General features: G+C 37.6%; 1 protein-coding gene across 5 annotated transcripts in view; it reads left to right on the plus strand.

The window, feature by feature from the left end:
• Positions 1–21948, plus strand: part of MYO3A (myosin IIIA) — a 117139-nt gene that overhangs the window by 61634 nt on the left and 33557 nt on the right. For 3 of the 5 annotated variants that reach the window (XM_032709222.1, XM_032709229.1, XM_032709237.1), the window contains exons 14-23: positions 644–846; positions 3931–4029; positions 4130–4244; positions 7489–7615; positions 8591–8801; positions 10812–10959; positions 18094–18247; positions 19450–19538; positions 21290–21419; positions 21539–21709. In XM_032709222.1, the coding sequence (XP_032565113.1) occupies positions 644–846; positions 3931–4029; positions 4130–4244; positions 7489–7615; positions 8591–8801; positions 10812–10959; positions 18094–18247; positions 19450–19538; positions 21290–21419; positions 21539–21709 (1447 nt within the window). The remainder of the gene's footprint in view (positions 1–643; positions 847–3930; positions 4030–4129; positions 4245–7488; positions 7616–8590; positions 8802–10811; positions 10960–18093; positions 18248–19449; positions 19539–21289; positions 21420–21538; positions 21710–21948) is intronic. The other 2 variants (XM_032709246.1, XM_032709256.1) reach the window with 1 other exon arrangement.

The raw sequence follows: 21948 nt of genomic DNA on the forward strand, positions 1-21948 counted from the left end.
TTTCAGAAGAAAACTGGAACATGATGCTGATCCATCTACTCCCCCCTCCCTTCTGAACTAGGGTCACTTGAAAATATGTTGGGTTTCCACAAGGAAGTACCTACTGCAGTGCAGGCTGTGACTTAGTTCCCTTTTTGAGTGTCTTCAAGTCACCCAAACTGTACTAAGGAAATTCCTCTTTTAGCTTTTTACCTCCTTCTACAACCAGATCACTCTCAGTGGGACACAGTCATTCTGGGAAGTGGCCACCATAATTGTCTAAATAAAATGCCATTTTTTGCATGTCCCAGGTGAGATGCAATCAAACAGATGGATCAGCATGGGGCACTGGAGCAGTAAGGAGGTGCTAAGAAGGATCCTAAAAGCAGATCAGCCACCTCAGAGTGATGAACCACAGAAATTTATCAGTTCTGGTGGTGGTGTTGTCATTATGTGTGTTATATTGCTATATTCTGATGGGTTTCACTGTATGCGCATATATATATATATATATGTGCCTTTCTTTCCATATAATTCCCATGGGAATGGCTGCCCCTAAAATGTCACACTTCACAATACCAACAAGAAGAGTATAGAAACACCTAAAAATGAATGTATTTGAATAATTACTGATAATCTGAAGCAATATCTTTTTCGTATCCAGGCTAATAACAGGACTCTACAGGAGAAGATTCTCCAGGTGAACAACCTCGTAGAAGCATTTGGGAATGCAGGCACTATCATCAATGATAACTCAAGCAGATTTGGAAAATATTTGGAAATGAAATTCACTTGTGGTGGCACTGTAGTAGGAGCTCAGATTTCAGAGTATCTCCTTGAAAAATCCAGAGTTGTCCACCAGGCAGTGTAAGTACAAAAATTATATTTGACCTTATTTGGAGGTTACAGAGTAGGCCTACAATGGAAAAAATCATCTTGGTTCAAAACACAAAGATGAATAAGGTACCTGGATTTTTTTTTCTTATAAATTATGTATGAATAGCTTCTAAATCTGTAAGCTAGCTGAAAACTACTCCTGATCTCATTTTTTCTTCTTTTTTTTCTTTTTTTTTTTTATTTCCTGGGTTGTTTAATCAAATCTCATAAAAATGCACATGATATATAAAATATATCAGAATGTGCAAAGAATTAAAAACTTTCTAATAGTTCAGTTATACATTCCTTTGTGGAATTTTGAAATATTGTGTTAAATATATCACTTGGATTTAATTCCACTACATTTCCTCTAGTACTGTAGCTTATTTCTTTGTTTGTTTGCTTGTTTTCCATTTTGGAATATCTGGTAAGGCTTGTTTATAAAGGGTTATGGGTCAAAAGTAGAACAGATCCATCTCCGTCATGTGTGTATCTCATAATATAAAATGATAGAAAAATGTAATTGATTTTCCAATTAAATTTATTGATATGCATTTTATGTCCTAATATATAGCATGTCCAAATAACAAATATTTTGGCAACTCTATTTCTGCCATAATAACAATTGGAACAACAGAGTTTTAGACAAGGAGTGTTGTCACTGATTTAAATTTTTCCCCTTGGTGATGTCTAATTCATTTTTCACTCTTTTTGTATTTCTGCATGACCTTGTTGTCTGTTGTAGGTTTGTGAAATGTAGAACATGAAAGTACCACTTGAATTGTTTCAATAAACAATTAAAAGTTAGTGGCAATTTTATTAAATGTTGTTTATTTCCTTAGTTGAACATAAGCACAGAAACTGCTTTTTCAGAATAAAATCAGCTTTTTCCTTAAAATACCAATTTTTTCATAACTTTTAATGTGTTTGTTCTGAGGCTGTCAATTTATATTTATATTTAGTCACATACTGAGACAGGCAGTTGACAATGCATTTATGTGCCTCAAGTGTTATTTAGGTAGGTGTTTAGGTGTCTGGATTCACAAGAAAATGCTACCAAAGTGTTTAGCATGAGAGCCACTGTAGGAGGTTAAATTTTGAGGAATGAACTTCCAAGGGCAACTGAAGCTCTTCGTGTTGAGTGTGTCCTCTTCACTCAGGTCTCTGTGTGGCTGGTCCATACGGCTTGTCAGGGCAGGGAACTGGCATTTAGGGACCTGCACTGTGAGGAAGTCTTGCTCTTCTGGGAGACCATGACTCCCAAACTCGCATGAAGAGCTGGGAATGACTTTTCACAGAAAACCAGTCATTCATTACCTGGAAAATGGGAGACCCATGTTCCAGACCCACTTCAAGCCAAAAGACTTTGAAAATACAGTTTCCCCTCCCTTTCCAAGAAAATACACAAACCTTCAGGACACAGTGAGGTTTCAGAGAGTGTGCAAAGCAGTGCTATGCAATCTAAAGGTTAAGACACTGAGGGGAAAGATAAGAGTTCTAATCTGCTCCTACTCTTTAAATGGGTCTTGTTTTCTACTACTGACTGTCCACAGTAAAATATGCAAACTGAGTTGGCACTGGACTCTGACCTAGGTACCCTCTATGCAGAGAGGAGTGCACTGGGCTCTGATCCTGTTTCACAGAAGCTTGAGAATTGGGCCCATGGGAATCTCATGAGGTTTAACAAGACCAAGTACAAGGTGCTGCACCCAGGTACCAATACAGGCTGGGGGATGAACTGATCAAGAGCAGCCTTGCAGAGAATGACTTGGGAGTGCGGGTGGATGAGAGGCAGAACATGAGCCAGCAATATGCACATGCAGCCCAAAAAGCCAGTCATATCCTGCACTCCATCAAAAGCAGTGTGGCCAGCAGGTCGAGGGAGGTTGATTCTGCCTCTCTACTCCACTCTGGTGAGACCCCACCTGCAGTGCTGCATCCAGCTCTGGGGTCCCCAGCACAGGGAGGACACAGACCTGTTGGAAAAAGACAATGAGGGCCACCAAGATGGTTAGAGGGATGGAGCACCTCTCCTATAAGGAAAGGCTGAGAGAATAGCGTTTGTTCAGCCTGGAAAGGAGAAGGCTTCAGGTGACCTAATTGCAGCTTTCCAGTACCTAAAGAGAGTCTGCAAGAAAGATGGAGAGACTTTTTTGCAAGGGCATATAGTGGGGGCAATGGCTTTAAACTGAGAGTAGGTTTAGATTAGATATTAGAAACGAATTCTGTACTGTGAGGGTGGTGAGGCACTGGAACAGGTTGTCCAGAGAAACTGTGGGTGCCCCATCCCTGAAGTGTTGAAGGCCAGATTGGATGGGGCTTTGAGCTCCTGGTCTTAGTGGAAGGTGTCCCTGCCCATGCCAGAGGGCTTGGAACTAAATCATCCTTAAGGTCCTTTTCCAAGCCACTCTATGATTTTATGATTTAAGGATGCTCCTGAGGCACATACCTCAGCTTATGCAGAAAGCAGGGGTTTGAACACAATTCAGTAGTGACTGACTTGTGCATCTCGGGGCTCAGTGATGGCTGCAAATTTTCACCTAAGCATCCCATTCTTCTTCATAAGGTGCACAGGAAGCTTGAATGTGCAATAAACCTCTGCCCTGGGTTTGGGCACCTAGGGCCAAGTCATAAGGCCCTTTGCTGATTGTCTGCTTACGTGCTTTCTTAGTTCAGGCTAAAGGACACAGCACACATACTGGAATCATTGAACAAGGAGTGTACAGCTCTCCCATGGTCAGAAGATGTTTTACAGTAACTGGAGTTAAGCAGCCCATTTAATGCAGGAGAGTGAGAAATCTGCAAGGTCTTACACAGCATCTGCCAATTGCATCAAAGGCAAAGCAGCATTTAGCTGCTTGTAGCACCAAGCAGCCACCCTGGCAGCCAGGACAAACACACAATGGCACAGAAAGGGTGTTCACAGGAACTTCTGTAATAGTTTCTTTCAGACTCTTTTGTCAGTTTGTGTGAGTCTTGCCGATTATTAAAATAACATTTAATAATCATATGTATGTCATCAGTAAATGTAGCATCCTTATATTAATAAACAGTTTGTTGTTTCTTTTGTTTCAGAGGAGAGAAAAATTTCCATATTTTTTATTATATTTATGCTGGTCTCGCAGAAAAGAAAAAACTGGCACATTATAAACTACCAGAATATAGACCTCCCAGGTAATGCAGTTTATTTTTACATAAATTGATTACTAAGAAGTGCAGTGTTGAATTCTCAGCCTCGTTTGTATTCTAACTCGGTATCCATCAACTCTTTCAGATATCTGCAAAATGATCATTTCAGAATAGTGCAAGATTTCATGAACAATAGCTTTTATAAGTCTCAGTTTGAATTAATTGAACAGTGCTTCAAAGTCATAGGTTTTACACTGGAGGTGAGTGCTGCTAACCCTTTTCTTTTGTGAACTTTACCAGCTACCTTAATCAGGAAAAACTTACATAAAGCATTCAAATAATCTGCCTTGTTATTTTCTTCCTTAAGCAGTACTGTGTTTATGTTTTAGGATGCTGCAAAGTCAACTTACTTTTATATTATAAAATTTAATTTTTTAAGGTTTCAAGGCATTGATAAACCAATAAAATGGTATTAGTCAACAAGACTTTGAAATCAGTGAACACAGCACAGCCGAGTAATTCGGGAAAAAAAGATTTTTGCAAATTAAATGCATAGAAAATGATATTATAACTGTTTATCAGCCAATAATTCTAGGCCTGTGAATATGAGACTCATCTCTGTTTTAAGAGGAAGTCCGTGGTGGGAGTTCTAAAAATTCATTGCATTGATGTGAGTATTGATGAATTCAGTACATTTTCACAGCTTCAGAAATAAAGTTAAAGCTCTTACATCCCTTTGGATTGAATCTCATCACTAAACATTAACTGAACCCATTCTTTTTTTATGATGTTGTATCATTTTGCTGGCCATTAAACCCCTCTTCTCAGTCTGTCTTTGGTAAATTAGCATGCAAGAGAAGGAAATCCCATCCTGTGCCTTAGTTCTGTCTTAGGAGAAGTGGTGCATCACAGCTGTCATTTACTGCTGACTTAGTTTATCATAAACAATAGTAGGGGGATGATCAATATAGTATCTGTGACATACAGCACTAGTGCTGCAGAATGGATGTATGTTTTAATTTATCTGACAAAACTGCGTGTGGTAAGGACCTTTTCACAGAAAATTACTTACTGAAGTGGACTATTTCTGGCTTTCCTCAATGTAAATATTAGAAATAGATAACAAAACAGATTTATTCACCTATTCTAGTCCTCCATAATAATTTTGCATTAAGTCATATTAGCAGTGGCATTCACAGTCTCTTTCTCCTCTACATGTTATTCACAACTGCACTTAGTAATATCACACCTGTACTATCACATCCTTTCACCTATGCTTTCACCTTTCCAGAAGCAGCCTAAAAGGACATGCACGGTTCAGCACCAATAGCAGTTTTATCACAGCACCAGAGACCTTGATAAGTCCTAATTTAAACCATGAAAAGCAGCAAGTCTGTTTTTGTTACCAGTTCTTTTGTTCACTTGGATGGATGGAAACAATAATCTTGATCATCCAAAAGAAATCTTCCATACATATTGAAGATCCAGTTAGAAGTATGTCACTGGCTGCATTGTGCAGTTCTAGGATGGATCTTCGCTTGATTAACTCGGCAAACCACCATGAGCTGAAGCTGTAAAGGAATTATTTACCAGTAGAATCCCCGCAGTTTCAGAAGCAGGTTGAGTGCTGGAGGCAACCTGCTTGTGGTTACATGTGAGCCCCATCCATGCTAGCCTGTCTCACATCCTCCACAGGGTGAATTAGCCTGTCTGAAGCTGTGTTTGCAAGAGTGAAGGAACAATCTTCTTCCCCCACTGAGGTTCTGATATCAGATACATGTGCAAAGACAAATTTTTTTCAGCAAGAAAAAGATCCTACAAGACAATGAATTCCTTTGCTAAGGGCATTCATCCCAGTGCACAGAGAACTTTCGTATAAACATGTTCAATGTTTTATTACCAGAAAGCCATGAACAGAAAAAATTCTCCGTTCCAGTTAAAACTGAGACCTAAACAAGACTTCTTTTTCTTTGAAATTTGATTTTAACTTATTGGCAGGCTTTAATAGTAACTACTGTCAGTACTCCCTGTCTTAAAATCAAACTGTTTTATTTCAGGCTGCATAGCAAAATTAATAGGAAAAAGGACTGCCTAGGGGAACAATAATCACGCTGCATGTGACAGATCAAGACAGATTTCAAGCACACTGGAAAAGGGCAGAAAAATGTCAGCAGCTATACATACTGTACAGCATAATGGCAGAAGTTAAGCTATTCATTTCTTTGCATTTTAGCTGTGTCCCTAAGCTTAAAATGAAAATGATTGCTTAATCCTAGGTAAACTGTGTGCCAATTATCCTCAGCGTAATTTTTTAGAGTGAGCTTATCTAGTTTGTCTTGCTGTCACTGGAATCATTAATTTATTAACTGCTAGATTAACTTCTGAAAGTGTTAAAAACAAGATCAAGTACTCTAGAGCAATTAGGGATTTTATCTGACTAAATGATGCCTGACATGGTACCAGCAAGCTATTGAATATTATAGATATTTTACAATTGTGAAAAGTTCATTGTTATAAAATACCAATCACATTTGCAAAACTGCTTCTTATAAAACTACTATAAAAGTTTCCAACCTGCTATTTATAAAACACGCTATTACTGTATCCCTCAAAATATACAGTGTCAAAGATTCCTAGTCTGCTTTGCAGGAACACCTCAGCATTTCTGAATAAAAAATGCTCAGATCATCAGGTATACCGATAAACATTCACAGTTCAGATGAAAATTTGCAGTTCAAATCTAAGTCAAACCTGCAATGAAAGCATTATTTTACTAATTCTAAATATAATTTTGTCTTATATAAGTTCTTAAAATAATTTACTGTACATATGACTTCACTGTCCAGAGTAATAACAGCCATTTTCAAGGCAGAGTCCCCCTACAAAACCTACTGAATAATTTGAAATTTAGATATGTGTCCATATTAAGGTGCTTTAGTGAGTTTGCAACTGACGTTTTGAAGGGTGTAGCGCTTTACTGAATCAGAGATGTGAGACCTCACTCTTCTCTCAGTGAAACTACTTCTGATGACATTGGTGGGGATGATACAGGCCTATTATTTGGAGTACCTTTGTTTCCATGATCCAAGAAACATAGATGCAGATTTTTTTTGTATCTTTGTTGATATAGGTATTAAATTTTTAGACACAGTTGTGCCTGCAGACACAGTGAAGGATAGATATAAATAACCTCTGAATTCTTTCTGTGTAAGAGGGTATGTACACAGTGTTTTGTGCTGTCCCTACTCCATGTCAATCCTGTCCTGTCAACAAGTATGGAAAACAGATTAGGCTATAGTTTGTCTTGCCCTCTTTGGCTGTCTTACTCTTGAGAGACTTTACTGAGTACAGAACAGGAATAATTGCTGAGAAAAGTGTTCCTAAAAGTAGTGGGCACGTGGCAGACAACAAGAAACAGCACACATAGACATGCCCATCGCATAAACCTCAGAGACAAATCTACCTGGCTATTAAGTATTGTGTCTTTTTTAATATATTTTTCAGGAACTTGGAAGTGTGTACAGTGTCCTGGCTGCCATTTTAAATGTGGGTAACATTGAATTTTCAGCAGTAGTATCTGAACATATGATTGACAAGAGCAACATTTCCAACCCAGTAGCCCTTGAGAATTGTGAGTGATTTTTTTTCTTGATTTAAGATTGTTTTTCTTACTGTTTAGTTAGGGAATTTATTTTATTACAAGAGAGTTATCAATGAACCTGTATTCATGTGGAAATTTTGCAGACATAATTAAAAGCTGAAGGTCAATTAATTCTAAGCCCACCTAAATTCAAATGCAGAAAAAGAAAAAGATTTCCATGTTATGCATCTTATTTGACTAACCAGTTCACTGGTATACAGGAAACATGACTAATACTGCAGATACCTGAAAAGAAAATCTTTGGAATTTTTCCAAGGTTATTTGAACATTTGATGGAGAACCTCATTAACACATTGAATGGTTTTTTCCCAGTTTCTTTCTCAGCTGCTCATTACTTGTTCTCCACATGCGCCTGTTGAAATACAGCTCACTAATTCTTTGGAAGGGATGCCTTACATTATGGGCTGCTGGGAGGTAGAGGAGGCAAAGGGACAAAGATTCTCAAGAAATTTGCTACACTTTCTCAGTAATTACAGTTGGAGAGATATTGGAGTTGGAGTATTCACGCGATCTTCTTACGTGTTTTCCTGCCATAGATAGAAAAATATTGTGGAACTGGGAAAGAAGCTCCCCTTATTGGAGCAAAAGGAGGACAGCAGTGGCTTGTATGAGTGGATTATAACTGAGAGGGGTATTCACACCTCACAATTTCAATACTTCTGATAGAGTCACCTAGATTCCCTAGCATTTCTCCATAGACTGTTTGGAGAAACAGCCTCCTTGATAAAGGAGTTTAGAATCTATTCATTGACTGCAGTAGAAGCTAGGAAGGTTGGTTACTAAATTAGATACTGACAGTTGTTTGGTGTGAAATTCCTCAGTCATAGTTCAAGACTGACTTGGCCCCTATTCATAATACATTGCACTTGCAGCTTTGGTTGCAAAAATGCCTATTTCACCTTCCAAAATCTGCCTCTGAGCTACGCTGGTGACCTTCCTTCCTAGGTGCATCCTTGCTGTGTATTCAGGCAGATGAACTGCAAGAGGCCCTCACCTCTCACTGTGTAGTGACTCGAGGAGAGACAATTATTCGTCCCAACACTGTGGAAAAAGCCACTGATGTCAGAGATGCCATGGCCAAAGCACTGTACGGACGCCTCTTTAGCTGGATAGTCAATCGCATCAACACTTTACTCAAACCTGACAAACATTTAAGGTAAAAGAAGTTTTTCCAAAATAAAGAGAAATTTTTTTTCAGTGGGAATATTATTGTCTACACTAGGGCATTTAGTGTACTCATATTCTTTTTCTCCGCTACCTTCTTGTTTATGACACCACCACCTCAAAAAATGTTTTGTCCTGTTCCTAGTATATAATGAAAATACAGTAGCTATGGAGAGCACAGGCATCTGGTGTTTTACTCTTTGACCTTTACACATTCAACTATTTGTAAATTACATACTAGCCACTTTTCCTTTTGTATTTTTCAGGATCAACTTTTGACATTCGTTTGTTGATTATATAGGTCAAATTCTGATGCTGTTGCTTTTGTCACTGTGGTTATGAGCGTGGTTTCATATGTGTGAGAATAGCTTTCACATTTATTGAAGTTAATGTCCACTCTACACAAGTGACATTTTAAACACAGAGACAGAAAAGATATTGGGAATGAGGATTTGAGACATTTTGCAAATTAATCAAAGAAGAGATTATGTGGTTTGCATCGTAGATCCTATATGTCAGGGCTCTCTATGGTGGTAAAAAGGAGCAAACTTATGACTACCTTAAGACGAACAGCAATAACAAATAGTTTTGTTTTGAAAATCTGGATTTTCTGGATTTTTTTTTTTTTAAACCTCAGAGGGGAATCAAGGTTGCAATCCTAAAATTTGTCTAAACTTTTGAGTATTTGATTACAGAAGAGCAACAATAAACAGAACTTTAATCAGTAAGTAAGTGAAAGGATAAAATTCATGATAGATAGGGCAGCACTGCCAGCCTGTATGCCTCTCTCACTTGTCTGTTATAGAGCCCTTTTCAAACTGAATACTTATTATACCGGTGAAGAGGAAGTAAAATTTGACCTGAAATTTTCACTATACAAAAAGAACCAACCAGAACTTTGCTTTGATTTTGTGGTAGTAAAATAATTTGCGTTTGCTATTTTTATGTGATTAGCTCTGAGAACGAATGAGGCAGACAAATTTTAGCAGTGTATGCATAAAAAGCATAATTTTCAGATAGATAATATAGTCACCGAGTTCAGGTCAAAACCAACAAATACATTTGATCTCTCCACAATGAAATGCTTCTCTTTTGAGATGGACTTCACAAAGAGGTTCAAGTGCTATTCATGAGTGTATGAAGGAGTGTATTGAGGCCGATTCTTAGTTTCTGATTTCCTAAATCTTTATTAAAAAAATTGGTTACAGATAGCCCGTCAAAGGAATTTTATAGATAGAATGTGCTTTATTTTTTACTTTCCTCAGAGAAGACAGTAATATCAGCTTCAGTTTGTTATAAAATTATATCCTCTTAATTTTTTGCTTCAGCAAATAAACATTAGAGCTTTTTTCAAGTTGCAGAAATGATCATGTATCTTCAGTTTGCCTTTGCTAAAATATCAAACCAAAGTTTTTACTGGTAGTACTTCTCTGGAATTTAATTGGTAATTTAAATTCATACCACATTTCAGTACTTAAACTAGTTATTTAGATGCATAAAAAGTCTAGCTATTCATTCTTTTGACTTTGATGTTAAAATAAGCAATGTTAATTGTTGTGAGTAAATAATTTGAAGAAATTTTATTTCATGACAACAGTCTTTAATTTAATGCTATTGAGTAAAGCCCGTGTTATTACAAGAGAACCAAAAAGAACTGCATGTTCTTCCTATACTGTGGTCAGCTGTTTACAATAGAATGATTACTAGCAAATATTAGTTTAACAATGAAATTGGAACTGTCTCATTCACTTACCAATTGACTTGGTCATTATGTGATTCCGTATATCTAGTCTGCAAATACAGTAATCTTTGAATTTATCTGCCTTTATTGTATTTCAAACAAAAAAATTATTGTCATTTTAAGAGATATCTGGTTTAGCAAAAACTACCCTGTGTAACTGGTGTACAGATTTGGCCCATGATTTTCCTTTGTGAAATAGTAATTAAGCTAGTCAGTGTAAAATAAAGATACAACAATGGAAAGTTTATTTCATGGTTGCAGTGAAAATGATGATGGTTTGAACATTGGAATTCTTGATATCTTTGGCTTTGAGAATTTCAAAAAAAATTCTTTTGAACAACTCTGCATCAACATCGCCAATGAACAAATTCAGTTCTACTTCAATCAACATGTCTTTGCCTGGGAACAGGTATGTGTGGATTATTTTGATAAAGCTTTAATATTGTTGAACATATAAAACCTTGTCTCAAGAAACTACATTGTTCCTTCTCCATAATAGGTTGTAAATTGCAGATTATAACAAATATTTTTTGAGTATGTATTCTGTGAAGCGGTGCTTGCTATTTGCAAGTAAAATGCCTACAAAAAATGCATTAAACTTGAAATTTACAGTATCTAAGCAACATAACACAGTGATAATCTGTTTGATGCAAATGCAATGTTGTTTTCTTGAGAAATAATGAGTTGTAATGTAAGATTCTGTAGTAAAAAAATAAATGAGTGGTAACAAAATTTTGAAAGTGCACTGTTCATAATAGCTTACTAATTAGCTTAATGAACACTGAAATTCCATTATTAAAAACTGCAAATCTCACAATTATTTTGTTCTTATTCAGAAACTAGATCATTTCAAGTAAATAATGATGTATTTAATCAAAATAATTTAAAACAGAGAAAAGGAATAGCGTTGTAAATATAAAAGTTTATGCAACTGAAGAGGAGAGTAAAAAACCTTTAAAAATATCATCTCAGCTTTGAAAATAATTACATGATAAATTAAATTAACCATTTGTAAATCATTATCCACTATTGTTATTTGAAGAAATAACATTAAGAAAAAATATTAAACTTGGTGAAAATAGAAATATTCCAGAATTCTGTATGGCAGAACAGTCAAAAGTCAAATTGTAGGTAAAATAATACTTTAGCTGTTTTACTAAAGTTATTGGGGTTTATGATACACAAATTAAAATCCTCCTGAATACTAATTTTAATTATTAGTAGAAACAGAATATTTTGTCAGTTTTAATCACTGATTGCTTTAAGGATAAAACAGATATGAGTTTGGAATGTGTTTCTGTATGCAGGTGTGTACACTCATGTCAATCTACAGCTCTACATATCTATGTGTAAAAGAGAGGGGTTTTTTATATGGATCAATGCTTTATCCTCTTTCCAGTTATTTTAGGAAATGCTGTCTGGCAGTCTTAGACCTTGTAGTTGTTTTTATAGATTTATGTACGAGATTCTCAGACACAAGTATTTTCTTGGTTTTAATACCATCTAAAATTCAGACAAAATTTAACCTGAACTGCTGTAATTACTTAGGTGCCTTCTTTCCAAAGTGCACAAATTCACGCAAGAAGGTCACTTGGCTACTGCTGTTTCTAACAGTTGGAAGATGGAAATAGCACAGACTGGAGCACCATTATTTATTCCTGTAAATTCAAGCACTGACCAGGTCTCTTGGACTTGCATATGTCCACTTGGCTCAAATGTTCCCTAACTCGATCCTCACGCACTGAAGTCAAGTTGTCCTTGTTCCAGACTTTCCCTCTGGTCCCAGGGATCTGGGATTATCGGTCAAGACCGATGAAAAGAAGGCATCGAATATCTCAGCTTTTTCCATATCATCCACACTTGTTCAGCAGCAGGACCACATTCTCCCTAGCTGCCTTTTGCTGCTGATGGACCTGCCTTGGCTTTCCTATCCCTGTACACCAAATGTTGTCTTAATATTCCTTCTCTTTTTTAATTAGAGTCAAGTCTTGTTCAGTGTAATCTGCCTTTACTTGTTTCTAAGTATTCTGGTGCAGAACTTTTTGGCCAGACCTATATTATTGCAGAGGTTTGTGGTGTCACCATCTAGTAGTAGCAGTTTGCCCTCTTGCATGTGCCCTGCTGCAGTAAGGTCAAGGTGGTTATTTTGCTACTGAGCAAGGGATGATGAGATGAAGGAAAAAAATTAACTTCTTATTTTGACAATATGTGGCTTACCCAGTTCTTCCTGTAGGAAATTAGTACAACAGTTACTGACCCTATGGAAGGGGAAGGTGGTCTTTATTTACAGAATCTCTAAGTACGTCAACTTTACCCATTTCCAGTCATTCTCTCATAGATGTCATTGACTCATGGCCACATAGAATGCACCACAATGTGTTCAAGTGGTGTGCCAAGGATAATTTGTGAGTGACTCATTGAATAAGGGACACCAGCTGGCAAGTCTTCGTCGTGTCTCTTAAGTTCTTCTTGCTGCAGTAGTTTTTGGACAGATCTTTTACAGCCTTTAGCAGTTGTCAGTTGTTACAGGGCAGTTCTTTGCCTCAGAACCTTATTTACTTCAGCCTCCATAATCTTCAGGCAAGGTCATTATCTAACTTTGCTTGTTTGAAGTATATACATGTTTATGCCTACAGTCCATTTCCTTGGTGGGCTAGTAGGAAAATCGTATATGACGTGCTATAACCTTGCAGTCATCCTCCTGTGGTCAGATTTAAAGGATGTTCCACTAGCTACCTGTCTGCAGTGTGTTTTTATGTAAGTAAGTGAAGGCCTTCTGTTCTTGATGTAAGCAACACTTTCCTCAGTTTTATTGCTATGAACAAACGTTCTGCATTCAAATCACGGGTTATTCTTCTAAGACTCTTTTTTCTGGTGCTTATACACACATTTCTATTCATATTTCATTTATACCAGTTCTAATATTTCTATTACAAGTGTCCACATCCTACCTCTAATACCAACCAAGTGCATGTCTACTTTAATTTATATCACACCACTACAGATTATATCAAACTTCATTACATTATCTTGTAGCAGTCTCTGAAGATACTAGTACATCAGTGCAGAATGAGCTATATAGATTAGGTTTGTGCAAGTGTGGGTGTAAATCTCCCCCTTTCAGAGACAGGAAATGAGAAATTATTTTGTGTTACAATCCAATGGCACAGATTGATTTGCAGTATGATTCACAGTCATTATAAGACATCACTTTTCACTTACTTATGACATGGTTTTTCCAGTTTTGCATCACAAAAACAGCCTTCAAGAAAGCAGGTGGCTTCAGAATCTTTTCTGTTCACTGTAAGGACTCTCCTGTGTTAACACCAGTAATATACTTTAATTGTAAATACAAGCCCTCCCCTCCCTGCAGACAAATAAGAGAAAGCAATTTGAAAGAAAATATAATTGCTAAATGTTCTATACATGGAAAAAAAGGAAATATTTTCAAAATCATATCACTGAATTTGTTCTTCTTAATGATACAAGATATCACTTATGTAAAAGCCAAACATTAGGATGACCCCTGCCCTTTGCTGATGTATCTGCCTGACTTTACAAATGACTTTGCATGCAAGGGTTTGTGTCTCCATCACTAAAAGATACTAGTTAAGTTTATGGGAAGGCTGATGCCAGCAGTCACCAAGACCTTTGTGTTGACTTTTCATTAGCCCAAGCTGATGGTTGTACTGATGGAGCAACCCTGTCACTGGGGACCCAGGATAGTATCTCTTCACAGCCCTGTGCAATGCCAGACAGACATGTCAGATTGTTCTGTGCTGCCTCAGAAATCTGTAACATGACACTGCACTGCACCCTGTAGATCTACTCAAGGAAGACTGAAAAATTTAAATTATTTCACACTTCCCTCAAGAGAAGTAAAATGTATAGGTACATTGTTTCTTCCTTCTTTTCTCTGCTTTGCCCTTTTCAATTCCTTATACAATTGGAGGAAATCTGACACATCTAGTGGGAAGTCAAGGCCTAAATCAGTTAAATATAGTTTAGTTCATAGTTAACCCATGTTGACCTAATAAGTAGTGATTATGTCACTGGAGAAGGTGAAAAAGTTTGGGCAATTTGAGCAATGAAGCCATAGGGTAAATGAACTCATAGGGTTGAACTTTACTTTCAATTTTGCAGGTGATATGGTTTTACAGTTGTTAGTGGTTTCTTTTCTGTATCTGAATCTGAAAAATGTTCACAGTTTTGCTTTCCATGGAAGTGTGGCGTGAGAAAATATGGCCTCAGTAGTGACAGGAATAGTAGGAAGGAACAATGATACTATCACAGCCTGAGAATCAGGGTGTCTGCTAGTGCAGAGTGTCTGTGAAGTCAAAATTAAGGGAATTTATTCTTTATTGTTGACTTAATGTTTGCATTTAAGAATAAAGGCTTTTAGGCCTGATCGCAATCTTGCTGGCACAAGGGGTTTTTTAGTTAATATTAAGTAAAGCAGAACTTTTGGACCTTCAGTGCCATTTTTCAAGGTGTTTCCCTTACATATTAGGTACTAATGTAAGTAAATTTCTGTCAGTTCCATGATCTGCAGGTCACATTGTCCAGCAAGACAACCTTCCCATTTCTTTCTCATTTGTGAATCCCCCATAGAAAGTAAAAGGTGTAATAGCAGCTAACTAAAACATTTTGGAAAATGGCAAATTTGCAGTCAGTTGGAAGGATGATACTTTCTGCATTAAATGTATGCAGCCTTTATGTTCTTATGACAATTTAATCTTCTGCTATAAGCTGGAAATGGTTAATTCTGAGTAAGTCTCTGGTGTTCCCATTTAAACCAAAGTGTCATCATAACATGTTCTCAGCAAAATGCCGTTATATTATTAAACATTAAGACCATTTCCTAATGCATTTAATAATTCATTGTTATTAAGTGAAATCAGGTTGCACAAGCTAATGTTAACTAGTTTTGATCACAGGAAAAAATACCATGCAATACTGAGATGAGATAGGAGCCCAATTAATAGTGTAACTGTTATTCCATTTGACCTCCCATCCACAGGAATACTTTCCAATGGGTTATATTTTAGAATTTCAATAAGCAGCTATTTTACAGAGCTTTCTTGTCACAAAACATCATGGGGTATTATAAAATCCTGTAACTGATTCATCTTATTAATTCAAATAAGATCTACTTCATTACAGTTTTATGATGTGCGTCTTTAAGGCTTTTATTCTTGCTGCTTGTATCCTAATAACATGGTTGAAAACAGCATTGCATAAAAAAATGTAATACAGTATCATTTCTGAGTCATTTGTCACACTAGTGCTTGGGAGACTGGGTTATCAGCCATCCTCCAGGAGCCCATGGGAAGTGATGGAGTGAACTCTTTCCATATCCTACTGGGCATATGGCAGCATTGCCAAAACTGTCAGCACTGGCTGACACTCATTCAGTTGTCGAGGTGCAGACACAAAAGACTGAATGGTCACATATGCAGCAGGCATGGAGGTCAGGCCCTGCATGCTGGCCAGGCAGTGGTGGGAGCAGATGTTGCTGTTACAGCATAGTAGTACAGCTACTACAGAGCTCCTTTCTTTTTCAAGGAGAACACTTTTATCAGCTCTTTAAACCAGCCTCTCTCACAAGCATTTGAAGTTGGAAAAAGTTAATCATTAGATAAGTTGGTTGTGAGAGCTTGTTGGACGATATCCGAGTGTCACAGAAACACTCTTCTCTTCTAATAGATTCATCCTGAGCAATCTCTTTCCCTTGCCCAACTGATAAGTGTACTCTTGATAATCCTAAGCAGTAACAGTTGGCTCCATGAATGTAACATCTGTGTGTCAGTACAGCTGTAGCCCTTAGTTAAGCTGCCCCTACTCCAGTGTTATCTTTGGGAGATAACAGAGACTCATTCCCTTTCTGCCACCAGCTCCCACAGGTATATAATTAACTTTTTGCCTATATCAGTGATACATTTATTACTGTCCTGTCGTGTCTTGCTACTCAGGTCATTGATTAAAATAAAAAGCAAAACTCTACCTGTCCACTGCTTCAGATCAGACATGAATGAAATTAACGTTAGGTGTCTCAGATGAGGAGCCCTCATGGGGCACTGTAGGAGAGATTCTTACTGATTACACCCTTGTACAGCATAAAAACTGAGCCATAACCTATCCTTAGAGTGAAGAGTGTCCTGGGAAACTAGATCAATCTAGATACTGGAAGAGTTTAGGTATATATTTCATGTTTTTCAAATGAATCAGCAGATTTGTTTATTTGTGCCTGTATATCCAGGACAGTGTTATTGATTTTTATCCCTTTTGCTGTTTTTCTCTGGCTTAGAGATTTAGAGGTATGAAATCTAATAACGTGCTTTTCTGTTGTATATGGCAGTTAACTTCTTTTTCAAATGCCTTCTTCACTCATTCAGACTCAAGTGAATGACACATAAGGAGAGGTCTTTCAGGGTTAGAGGCCTTTGAACTCATTAATATTAGCCATCATTCATGTTTATGACACTCTCCTTACAATGAATTCAAATCTGTAATATTAACACCATACATGAACACAACACTTTTATGAAGTCCTATCCTTTGGCAGAGGAATGATTTTTACAGTCAATCAAAAGGCTTAGCAGTGGATAACTGCTATTTTTGATATGTAATGCAGGCAAAAATAATGGAGGCATGGCAGTCCCTAGGGCATCCTTCTCTTGGTAAATCTATGCCTGTCCTCTGCCTTGCTAAACGATTAAGGAAGGTCATTCTTGTATTCTTCAGCTATAATCTAAATTATATTCAAGATAAAACCATCACAACACATTGTGGGCACAACATTTGTTATCCTTTTTTTTTTTTCAGTCTGGTGGGAATCCAAAGATATTTGCAGTCTTCAGGGGAAAACCAACCAGACCAAACCAAACAAACAAACAAAAAAACCCTACCCTTCCAGCTTTTCTGTTGTTTTTAAATCTTGGGCATTACCTTTCCCTAGTTCCTTAAAAGGAGTGAAAATGAGGTAATGGCAAATGTGAGCCAATTTTTTTAATTTTTAGAAAGTATGTATACAATTCTTTAATTATTAGAAAGTATGTGCACCTTTCTTCTCTTTTTTCCATTTTGAGGAGCGTGATCAAACAAGTAAGGCTATTGTAATCTGCAGTCACTTTTGTAAATCTTGGCCACTGTACATCACATAGATGTGAGCAATGAATTGGAAATGTAAATCTAGCTCTAAATGGTTAAGAAATTTTTTCTACATTACAGACCAGGGAAGTAACTAGGCCCTGAGGTCTCCATCTGCAAACACTATACTTTATCTTCTTCAACTCTGTTTCTTTAATTCTTGCTATTTACGAAAAGTATCTTTCTTTACCAAATATGCCACAGGAATACTGAACTTATGTATTCAAAAGCAAATATCCCAACTGACATTTGTTTCTGCAAAACCTTGATGTCTTTAGTCCCGAGGCATACTTTTTCAATGTAGTTTTAATTTGCTACAATCAGCAGTTTGTGAATTATGTCCTGAAGTGGTTCTGTATACACAGACAAAACATGCCTTCTGTTGCTTCTACAGAATGAATACCTTTATGAAGGTGTCGATGCAAGAGTTATAGAATATGAGGACAACAGGCCCCTCTTAGATATGTTCCTGCAAAAACCAATGGGTTTATTGTCTCTGCTGGATGAGGAAAGTCGATTCCCACAAGCAACAGATCAGACACTTGTAGGTAAGTATATGGTTTATTTCACAGTCTTGCAGCATGTCTTCTGTTAGATTTCTGTTTGACATGTACAGTTCAGACTACATGCTAGTTATGTTTTTAGTGAGCCCTCATTCCGGTGTCACAGTACGTTTGAGGGAGACATGCATGTAGGGATGGTTGTGTCCTTGAAGTTCATAGAGAAACATCAAGATTACAAATGAACCTGATTTTGCTGATCGAGGTTTCAAATTCTCCTGCCTTCAGGAATTTTTAGCTGCAGGGTTTGAAAGGTAAAGATCAGACTGAGTTAAAACTCTTAAGTTCATATGCCAAGAACACAGTTTGCAAATTGAGTCATGTTCAGCTCTGAGATTTTTGATAAGCCATATCTGAACAAGAAGTTTCATACTTTTTTAAGAGTAATGGCTGCAAACATGCTTCAGTGCATTTCGGCCAATTATGCTTCCTGATTTTTGTTCTATTCAGAAATTAAAAATAAAACACCTAAATGTGTTGTAATTCAGATCCTGAATATTTCAGTGCTGCTGAGGAGTTGCATTTCCCATTGATTTAGTTTAGTCATATTTCTGTGCAGATAAATCCTTGTTTTGCTCATTTTTGAATGTGCAAAATGTCCTCTTAGAAAACACCCAGTCACAAAACCTAATAACATCCAGTAACAATGCCCATGTTAAAGGAATTCCATGAACTTGTTGTCTTTCTATTCTCATACTTTTTAGTCTAGAGTACAGAGGCCCTCAATCAATCAGTAAGTGTTTTCTCACAGTTCCTCAAGGAATTCATAGGAAGGATTACTACATCGTTTCATATATGAAGATCTAAACCTTGGAAAGGCAAGCCCTAGAAGTGTTCAAAAAATACATGGATGTGTCCCTGGGGACATGGTTCAGTGGTGAACACAGTGGTGTTGGGTTAATGGTTGGACTCGATCTTAGAGGTCTTTTCCCACCTTCATGGTTCTATGATTTTCTGAGGTCACACAGAAAAAAATTGGTACAAAGTAAGTAAGTAACTTGTCCGAGAGCTTCCATATTCTCTATCCAGTGCCTTTTGTTACAAGACCATTATGTCCTTGAAAACATCAGTGTCTGTTTTATGCCTCTGCATTGCCAGAGAAGTCAGGCAATATCCTTAGAGGGATACAGCTTCGGAAGAAAATTATTGTGCAGTAACTCCAGTAAGATGAGTTATGTGTTTCCTTTCAGAAAAATTTGAAGATAATTTGAAGTCAAAATATTTTTGGAGACCCAAAAGAGTAGATCTAACCTTTGGAATTTATCATTATGCAGGAAAGGTAAGAGACCTGATGATATTAGTTGGGGATTGTTGAGTGGTAGGGCTGGAAAGAAATAGAAGAGGTCAGCTGGGTTGGTTCTCAACTGTCATCTATTCAGGCCTGACATGGGAATGTTGGTGGTGCCTTACATATCAAAAGTAAATTGAAAAGTTATTATCCCTCATTAAAAAAAAAAAAAAAAAGCAATAGCAGGAGTGTATTTTTCTTAAATGTCAACAGGTAAATAAACTGGTATAGAAGATCCAAAACACAACTGTTGTGTAATGCTACTTGGCGCTCTTCCTCTTAGTTCCTGAAAGGCCTGTACCATGCTTGTTGCCACTGCTTCTAATCAGAATCCCACTCCTTTCTTTCTACTTCGTCCTACACCCCATCAGCCTTACTTAGTTCTGTACTTCATTATCACCCAGATAGGTAGTGCAGGCCCTGCTTTCTGCTTCATTTGATGAGCAGTGTCTTGCCTTCCTGTACAAGGTGACTTCCTGCACGTGCCCTTCAAACTCAGGAGGAGTTGCTGTCGCACTGTTGCATGATGATGCTGGTCACATGAACCTTGCCTTGTGAAAGCAGGAGCTCCTACCTCCTTTTGAGCTCTTTTAAAGGGTACAGAGTGAGCACTGGTGCCTCACATAGGAAACCATGTTGGATCTGTGCAGTGCTGGAGCAGCTGGCCTGAGGAGAGGCAAATACTGCCCATCAGCTGATGGAAGATAATTTAAGCCTTATGTAAGACAGTCAGCTACAAAGAGCCTGCAGTAACTCCTCTGAAGCTCATCTCCAGCTGAATTGCACTTCACCAGTGTGGCATATCTCACTGCTGAAGAGTGGAGAGTCAGGTCTCCCTGTACCATTCCTGTTTACCAGCCACTGAAGATGGGGATTACGCCAGTGCCCCATCAGCCCTTTCCAGTGTTCAACAAGCTTTTTCATTAGGAAGTTTCTCCTAACTTATGTCTCCATTGCTGTAATGTAAGTTCTTTACTCCTAGTCCTGTTTGCTGTGGAGCTGGAAAACTATTTATTTCCTCTTCCTTTACAAGCCTTTTTCCTAATTTAAGATTCTTACTGAGTTGTTTTGTGAGGGATTTTCCTAAATTAAGCATACCAGTATCTTCTACCCTTCGTGACAGGTCAGGTTTTCTTGTGGATCCTTTACGGCATCATTGAGATAGAGTCCTGGAGTTACATTTTGAATTAGGTATGCCACTACTGGGATTTTTAGAGAGATTTCAATTGCCAATATGCAGTTTGTGATTTTGCAAATTTCCTCTACAATTAATTCAGAGATCCCTAAGAAGAGTGGTAAGTCCTGCGTCCAGTACAGCACAGTATGAATAGCACAGAAAGATTGTACAGTAATGTGGGTAATCCTGTCTGATATGGTTGAAATCTAGTGCATTGTTAATTGTGCATTTGCACATGTACTGGTGTAAAGGAAGACTACACTATACTTGTCCTACTGATAAATCCATGCTGGCTAAGACTACTGTTAACATATCTACATTAGGAAAAATAAATGTCTCAAGCTACTTTGGAATGATGGATTTGCCTTTAGTGATCTGCATCATATCTCAGTATTGAAAAGTCAGAACTTTCAGTGATCAAAAGAAAGACTGCAAGCAAGAGTGAACCTGATAGCTGAAAAACTATTTGTGTATCTTCATATATTAAAAGCCATATGCCAGAATGCTTAAATTTACAATTGCTTTTCAAAAACCAAGAAGATGCGTAAATGCATTTTTTAAACAGGTTCTATATAATGCAAGTGGATTCCTAGCCAAAAACAGAGATACTCTGCCAGCTGATATAGTACTGCTACTGCGATCATCTGAAAACAACCTGACACGACAGCTGGTAACCCATCCTCTTACAAAAACAGGTATTGTGTTGTGGTAATCTTCTTAGTCTTCTCTAGCCTTCATGATGAACACTGCTAGGTTTCATATGACTACTCACTGATGACATTACACACTTTGTGGCTTAACTTTCCAACCCTAGAATCCATACAGAATGGAGCCCCAGCCATCTCAAGCTGCAGGGGAGGGATTGGTCTGGTCAAGTGCCAAGGAAGTGGTAGAGACTTCTTTCAGGGTCCTCTCTTCAGGGTAGGGGAGCAATACAGGGAGTGGAGTGCATCTCTTGAGTTGAGGACTGAACAGAAAAGATCAGGTAAGTTACTGGCCTTTTTTTGGGCATGGCATATATAAATTGCCTGTCTTGTCTCAGTGCAGTTTATCTCTAAAGTACTAGAGAATGAAGGTTGGGGCTCTTAACATCTGCTGCAAAGAGCGAGGAGACACTTCTCAATTTATTCAGTCTTTTAGTCCTTTACAGTAGGTGACTGATGGGGTCCAAGTAGTAAGCCCCTTCTCGAGGAGTTCATAAGTTGAGGTGGAGAAATAAGATTG

The sequence above is a fragment of the Chiroxiphia lanceolata genome, chromosome 1 (assembly GCF_009829145.1).
Source record: "Chiroxiphia lanceolata isolate bChiLan1 chromosome 1, bChiLan1.pri, whole genome shotgun sequence".
Lineage (NCBI taxonomy): Eukaryota > Metazoa > Chordata > Aves > Passeriformes > Pipridae > Chiroxiphia > Chiroxiphia lanceolata.